General features: G+C 47.4%; 1 protein-coding gene across 1 annotated transcript; it reads right to left on the reverse strand.

Moving 5' to 3' along the window:
- Positions 1–3219: 3219 nt before the first annotated feature.
- cln1 (G1/S-specific cyclin) lies at positions 3220–7756 on the reverse strand. Its single transcript, XM_744431.2, has 5 exons — positions 7130–7756; positions 6318–6460; positions 6026–6250; positions 5317–5791; positions 3220–5252 (listed from the first exon to the last, which is right to left on the reverse strand). Exons 4-5 carry the CDS (start codon positions 5527–5529, stop codon positions 4215–4217), a joined length of 1251 nt encoding a protein of 416 aa, XP_749524.1. The 5' UTR covers positions 5530–5791; positions 6026–6250; positions 6318–6460; positions 7130–7756; the 3' UTR covers positions 3220–4214.
- Positions 7757–7988: the final 232 nt, after the last annotated feature.

Below are 7988 nucleotides of genomic sequence, written 5' to 3' on the forward strand. Positions count from 1 at the left end.
ATTGTGTATAGAGTCTTTACAGAATTCTCCGTAGAGCGCCTGCCCATCTTCAATACATGCACCTAGGAAGGAGGATGGCGATGGACACTTCAGCCTCATCAGGCTGAGCAGTGATGCTTACTCTGTACACTGCAAGGGTATGGAATGTGGCTAGGGAGGACTGGGCAGTATGAAATACCTCACCTCACCTCACTTCACCTCAGTACCTGGACAGGTCAATGCGTCTGAAATGGCGACCACGTCGCTGAACTCTTAGTTTCCATCGATAGTATTACTGCGACATGAGAGAAGAATTATTTGCTTTGAACTACTCCGTACAACGCACATGTTCGCCATTCTCGATGGTCTATCAGAAGGTATGAAATGATGTGGTTGAGACTATCCGAAAAGGTCAACTATAAGCCAACAGACTAGATCAGTTGATCAACCGCCATCTGCATCACCCTGTGGGAATTATCGAATCTTGGTTTGTCGCCTCATCTTACGACCCGTCATTTGGCTTTTCTTTTGGCTTTTTGCCCCTGGCAGCATCAGTGGAGTCGAATGAATTGCACCAGAACGGCTCTGAATGGATCATCGTACAGTCCTACCAGCACTGTTTAAGCAAGTGTTCCCCAGAAGGATGCCTCGTCGTGTATTTTCGATATTCCTGCACTCTGGATGGATAATAATTAAAAAGATGACGTCTTTTTCCCTACCAATGGCTGTACATATTCCATACTTGACATAGCAATTCTAAAAGAGAATAACTAACTGTTATGCGTATAGTTATTCATAGAGAAGGGCATGCTGTGATTGATCCATCTCTCGCGTTGAGTGTCTCCAATTGCTATTTTAGTGCATTTATTTTGGATTCATGTAGAATTTCATTTCGGTTTCTATTGTTTTGATTGTCCTCTTCGTCTACTTCTTGTATCAAACTTCAATACTTCTGTCTATACCTCTTTTGACCGTCCATAGCCTCTTAATACGGCAACACAGAGCATACAAAAGGGCCCATCGTCCCAGTCCCCATCCTGACTATCTCTCTAGCTTCAGCCCACTAGCATCGACATTCAACATCAAGTGCAACAATCTTTCCTCCTCTTCTATATTAATCGCTTCTCTCTTTCTTTCTTGCTCCTGAATTAAGGTATCTTCTCGTCACCTGTTGTCGCCTACTTTGCCCGTCTTAGCCCTTGCTCCGCCACATATAAGTCTCATAATCTATCTATATAACCCTCTTCCATCCTTGGGACTCCCTACAATTCATCTCTCGGCCCTCTTTCAAATCAATCCGTCATTATGCCTCACAAAGTCAACGATTCGAATTCCACCCTGGCTAGTAGTGCCAGCAGCAGCGATAGAGTAGTTGTGACAGACTTGCGAGGTATGTTCATGTTGCTGGTTTGATACTCTTTCATACAATGATCCGATCTTTCAAATCTAGAATTGTCACTAACTGGGGCGCCGGTTTCTTTGCTTCCAATAGGGTCGAATCCTGTCCCACGCCGAACCCAACCCCCGGTAATCATACATAATCAGGGAGGGCAAATTTATGACGAGACACGACCTTCTGATTGGGACAAACAGCGGTGGAAGTAGACTATCCACCGCTGCATCCTTTCCCTATTTTCTGGAAAATGGGGAAAGGGTGGAAAAGGGAATGGAAGAGAAGGGTTTTGATACATTACCACCGTACGGAGTAATTAGGGCCAAGCCTGTTCTTCTTGCCCCAAGCGCTGCTGGCAGTTGCTGCTTACTACTCAAGGTGGGCGGGAAGAGCGGCTGGGGAATGGCCTGCTGGATATCCGCGCGGCTTCCCTTGGTACCCTTTTTGGGAATGGAAAGGTGAGGCGGACGATCGACACCGCCAATAATAACGACGGGCTATGGACAACGGGAGGATATGTCTTTCAGTCATCACCCCATCCTTCCATCTATCGATCATCGGCAAAGTTCTCCTCTCTCGGCCGTCGACGGATGCTTTCTTGACATTCTGGACCTTTCTGTTCTCGTCTTGGTTCAAGTCCATCCTCACCACCGCAAAAACACGACACTCAAATGATGATGGTGACACGGATAGATCGATACCACGGCTGACACCACCCCTGAACAGAATGTCCGCTGCCGAGCCGATCCAGTCCCTTTTGAAATTCCATCTACGCCCCGGATTTTGCCCTTGTTTTCTCCGCGAAATTGTCTCCTCGCCCCTTTTACCCTTCCCCTTCCCCCTTTTGTACTATTACCACTTATGGATGCACTGTACTTTACGACTGGAGTTTTTGGTCGTTTTCTGCGACTGTTTTGTATCATCTTTTCTTCTCCTTATTTCCTTTCCTTGTCTCACACGTGTTACATTCCTCCGCGTCCAATTGACAAGAGGTCTTGAATGCAGTGTACCCCATACTTGTATCAAGCATGGGAGATAGTGTGAAGCAGCCCTTGCATCAACAATCGTCGCCAGCCATAACTGAATAGTCTGGAGTCCTGATCCTTCAGTCCTGCACCTTGCAAGTGGTCATATCACACCCCAGTTATGGTTGATCCGAATATCTCTGTCTGCTTTCCTTCGCTTACTTTGCTGTATTATCACCATCGTCACTTCGGAGTATGTTTGGGTCTTTCCTTCATCTTCTGTTTGCATAGCGTGGGTACCGGGTTCTTTTCTCTGGCTTTTCCTTCAAGTTCCCACTGGGACCCTGGAAACGACCGAACTGCAATTTGTGAGGTTAAATCGTTCCCAGTCCAGATGGTGAACACCATCATCTACGATGAACTCGACTGCCTGCTTGCTCATGACATTCCGCTTTGTTGCACTACTCTTTGATCCATATTGAGATCAGGCTGCTATTGCCCTTGGACGAACTCTTTCTTCCGGTTGACTTTCATACGTACAAGTGCGGTTGACTCAATTGTATTCGTGGCTATGACTTGGCCGTATAATCGCAATAGAATAATTATTGTGAAACAACGCTACTTTTTAATTCTCCTGGCACTCGTTTATCATCCGTATTCTCTGGTAGCACGGAGTAGCAAGCTTCAGTGCGGAGAGTAATATGTCTACCTCTCCTGGCCTACTTCACTGTGTAGGCTCATCTTCGTTGACTGCGGAATTTCTACACACCCTTGTTACTTGTATCCAGCTTTCTTGCGCCGCAATACGGACACAGCCAGAATGTTATAAAATCTTATTCGCTTAGAACCTAGCTGTTCTCTAACAGTAGCTTACGAAGAATCACAGGCTGCCTGTACGCTTACATGATGAATGATACTGGCATAATGCTATGTCATTCAGTCTGGCAATAGTATGTATGCAAGTATGTATGGAATCAGATATATCTTTATTGCTGATTCAGTGTTCAAAATCCACCACTCATCTTCCCCTAGGAAGAAGAAAAAAAAAAAGAAGGGGGGTCGATGAAGGGGATCCAATAACAGAGGGGGGTGAGGGGACTTTGCAAATGCTCAATATGCTTCTTTCTTGCCCATCCACCTGGCTCCACTCATTCTTCGCCGACTTCACAACAGCAGAGATAGGAGCCGCCTTTTTTCGTTCCTCTTTTTGTGCTTTTCACGTGTTTTTTCTTTTTTTGTTCTTTAATTTTTCCGGGAGGGGGATGTCTCTCCTTCCGCGTACCAACACTTCCCGAGGCCTCAATCAGGGCCGGGTTGCATGTCAACTTTGTACGAGGAGAAGGAGGAAGATCCACATTAGTACTTTAGGGGTATGTGAGGGTATGAATGTATGATGTAGGCAAGAAGGGATGGGGAAAAAATCAGATATGAATGCCAATTAGCACCAGAGCAGACTGCCATCGAGGAAGTCGCTAGGTAAAATGGTTCACAGCACTCCACACAATGGGAACGGGCTAGAAAGGAAAAACAAAAACAGAGAAATGCAATTTGAACTCGAACGGCTCGCGCTTGCAATGCTAGATGTAAAATAAATGGTGAAATGCAGCTTGAAAACACCCAGAATGTGATGTGCAAATGGACACAAGGAAAATGGGTATGCAATTTTGAAAAAGAAAAAAAGGATAAGACACAAGGAAATAGGTGATAGAGCTCTCGCAGTCAGGTCGGTCGACAGCGGAACTAGGGGGTAGTTCAATGATAGATAGGCAAGTCAGGTCCGGCAGCTGTGATATGACTCGCAGGTCAAACATGCCAGCAGTCAAATGAGCTAAGTATCCGGTGATACCAGGGGCTTTCCTCAACCACTTTGGTCCAGCTCAGAAACTTGAAGTGAAGCTCATCTGAGGTTGCTCATACGGTTGATGCGCATATGCGGCCTCTGGGTTGTACGCGTGAGAGTCCACGTATTGCATCGGGGGTGGCGACGGTGATGGCGAGCATGTGTTAGTCTCTGGCCCCTCCTTGACGAAGTTGGGGTTGCCGGCATTGGCAAATGCTTCATTTTCCGGTGTGATGGGAGGAGTGGGATACCCATTGGGCAGGTTCGAAGACTGCACCTTCTGCGGAGTTGCCAGTCCAATCTCTCCGTAGTAAGGCTTGGAATCCGAGGGTACATCAGAGGGTGGACTTGGGGGAGTGTAGCTTGTGATCGAAGCCTGTCGGGCAAGGAACTGCTCCAAGGTCTTCGCAACCCGCGAATAATGTGACGAAGAGTACTTCCGGGACAAGACCTGAGATGGCTGGTGAAGTTGCTGGGAAAGACCCACCAGAGTCATCGAATCGTACTGCGACGCCCACTCTGTATGACGAGGTTGGGGTCTATTCAAAATGCACCGTGCCAGGGCCAAGGAAGCTCTGGCAAGGTCAGCGGACGCCTTGGAGACGAATTCCCTGTGGAACAATGAGATTTCCAAGATATAGAGAGCCAGATGCTCGACTTCGGGATCATGGGGGGTATCCAGGACGGCAATTTGAAGGAAGCTGTCCACAGTTGGGTGTCCGACTGTCCATCCTAGAGTTTGCAAAACATGCCACTCCATCTGAATGAACATGTCGTCATCATAAAGAGAGCAGCACATCGACTTGAGCTCCTTGATGGTAGGTACACGATCCTTCTTATCACCATACTTCGCCGCAATGAGCAGAGCTGCACATCCAACCAGCTGATAGTGTCTTTTGTACACAACACGCTTCGAGCAATATCGGTCGAGCAGATTTACGGTCAGGAAGAGTGTTGCAGGCAGTAATTGGAAGGCAGTGTGGGCTTCGATTAGAAAGTCAAGCAGATAGGGACGCATGAACCATTGGATCTCAGTTTGTATATCAATCGACTCAACATCGGGGAGAGTAGCAGCCTAGAATGAAGGGAAATCACCATCAGTTGATGCTCTCCGAGCTCCACAAATCAGGGTCACTCACGTCCATGTCCAGCATGTGGGCCAGAATGTCATCGCGGAATTCATCACTGGCAGCCTTAGATAGCTCATCCGCAATGGCATACTGTCGTTCCCGAGCAACCAATTTCGCATGTTCCTTGGGGTCGATACGAGGAGCAGGGAAGTCGTCGTAAGACTCCACAAAATAGCTGTCACAAGGCTGGTAGCTGGACGTTGGACGCTTATGATAGGCCATGTTGTCGAGTGGTTGGATGATATCGATCGAATAAATATTATCAAAGCTGCGTATGCTTCTAGAAAGAGCGGACCTGACAAAGAACTGCGTCTATCAGGGAACGACGGAATTAAGAGAGCGACAGTCGTCAAGTTTAATTGCAAGTAATGAGTGTAAATTAGTTGGAAGTATTAAGGAACGGCCAGTGAAGAGACAATAGTCTGAAAACTGGGGGGTTCAAAGATGACCAGATAGCCGGGGATAAGGGTCTTCAAGGCCGGAGCTGAAAGAGCGGACAGTGTTAGTAGGAATGATTATTAAAAACATATAAGAATTTGAAAAGAAAGAAACAAACAAAAAGGAGCGTCAAGGTGTAGGAAGGCCGGGCTGAGAAACGAGCGAGCCAGCGAGATGAGATGATCAAGCAGAAGGGTCGGGGTGTGAGGGGAAGGAGAGGGCATGAGCAATAAATGCAACGAGCATGGAAGGGCCACTCCGGAGGAGAAAAGATACTAACCCAGATAAGAAGGCCTTCGGGCAGAGGGCACTATGCAACCCTTACCGTGATGGCGAGTCTAGCATCTAGGCTAAGGTGAAGGTACAAGAATGATCTGCTAAATTGGACTCGAATGCCAGTCCTAAAGATGAAGTACGACTGAACGTCTTCACCCTAGGAACAGGTGCTTGCACTTGTCGGGTATGGCTCCTGCGGAATGTGGAACGGAGTACACAGGCACGAACCCTATGCAGGGAGTTGGGGGAAGACCGTCAGGGGGAAGCTCAACATGCAAAAAATGAGCACAACGTACAGGCTACAGTGCAGCGTCTCCTGATTGTTATCCTTGTACTGGGGTGTTGTCGCAAGAGGAGCGTTCGACAACCAACTTCACATACGAGGGATGGAGAGGATGTTGAGAGCAAGGCACCGCAGGATGGAAATTGTTGGTATTTCCTGGAAGCAAGATTGACATGTTAGCCAGCCATTTTCGCGGAACGTGAAGTAAAATGTAGCTTAAGCAGGATTAGTCCAAGTTGGCGTTAGACCACAGTAGGTAGGAGATCTCTTAACCATGCTGCGAATGGCCTTCGTGATAGTCTTCAAGTATGCAACCCACATTCCATTCACCACACTGAGGACCCCTTAATTCACTTGCAGCAAATTCTTCGCCTGGCATCAACTCAATGTAAGAGGAAGCTTCCATAAAACTCAGAGAAGAGTATTTGAAATCTTTGCTTCCGCCTGCGAGCAATCGTCTTCCAGCCAGCTATTGTGAACCCATCTGACCGTCCGGTCACTCCCGACCCAATTGTTCTCGAACCGTGCCAGATCATGTCATTTCAACACCGGGTTAGGCAAACGAACTCTCCAGGATGATCGAGTCTCAAAGCGTTGCAATGGCAGTTGAACCGTGTCTCTGATATCGACAATTGCTGGTCTCACTCTGGTAGTCCCTTCATCCAGACGCTCGTCTTCCATCGAACAAGATAATCCAACTTGAATCAAGCCAATTGACGGTTGCGCAAGGGTGCAACAACCATGGCCTGGAAATCTCCATCCGGAACGTACACCATAGCCACAATTGCTCGAAAACCAAAACAGCAAAGAAAAGCCAAGTCTCACCTTTCCCAGTATCACAACACAGGTCGAATCATGTACAAAGAATCGTTGAACGAGAAGGAATTGACAAGATATCCGTCTAATCGCTCTTCTAACCGGCAGAAGCAGAGTTAGGGGAACCTGATCGTCGACGTCACGGGGCAACGAGGACACCGAATGTAAGATCAGGGAAAGTGAGGAATTCGCCGTTTGAGTTAACAAACGTCGAAATAGAGGAACGTCGAAGCAATAGCTGACGGACACGGCTCGACTGGAGAACCAGTACAGCAGGCTGGAGACGAGGTCGACTGATATAGCAGTCAACAAGATCTCTTTACCTGTAGACCAGTCTCGAGGATCTCTCCAGAGAATTGGCGGGAGGCTAGAAAAGGGGGAGGAGAGGGGTAGGAGAGAAGGGAGAGGAGGTAGAAGTTTGAAAGAAAAGGAGGAGAGAAAAGTGAGGAGGAGTTGCTCTCGCTCCAGACGGGTGTAGAAGAGGAAAAAGAAAAGGAAGAAAGAGTAAGAGAATGAACGGGACGAAAGCCCGAGATTGAAGTTGAGAGAGAATCGCTGCGGGCTAGCTGCTTGCCCACTGTATCGTAAAGCATGACGCTTTTCCTGTATTGGTTTGTGGTAAATTGGTAATGAGTCTGACGATTATGGCATCGCTTTTGCGTACCGAGGTCGTCTTCAATTTTCTGCACCAAAGCCTCTCGGTTCTGTACACTACCTATGAAGGAGGGTCAATTACGGATTCGTACCAGGCAGACCTTAGAATTTCTGTTTCATCTCTTGACACAGTAAACTCTCTCAGTCTCTACAACGCTGGCTGTCAGAATTTACGAAAGGAATGATGATTCTCTCAATTCCATTTCTGAGTTAC

Source organism: Aspergillus fumigatus, chromosome 2 (genome assembly GCF_000002655.1).
Source record: "Aspergillus fumigatus Af293 chromosome 2, whole genome shotgun sequence".
Taxonomy (NCBI): Eukaryota; Fungi; Ascomycota; class Eurotiomycetes; order Eurotiales; family Aspergillaceae; genus Aspergillus; species Aspergillus fumigatus.

Excerpts from the sequence above, each read along its gene's own strand:
- cln1 (XM_744431.2), bottom strand. The coding sequence starts at position 5,529 with ATGGCCTATCATAAGCGTCCAACGTCCAGCTACCAGCCTTGTGACAGC. Across the intron at positions 5,253-5,316 it reads CCCACATGCTGGACATGGAC|GCTGCTACTCTCCCCGATGT; the intron begins GTGAGTGACCCT and ends CCTTCATTCTAG.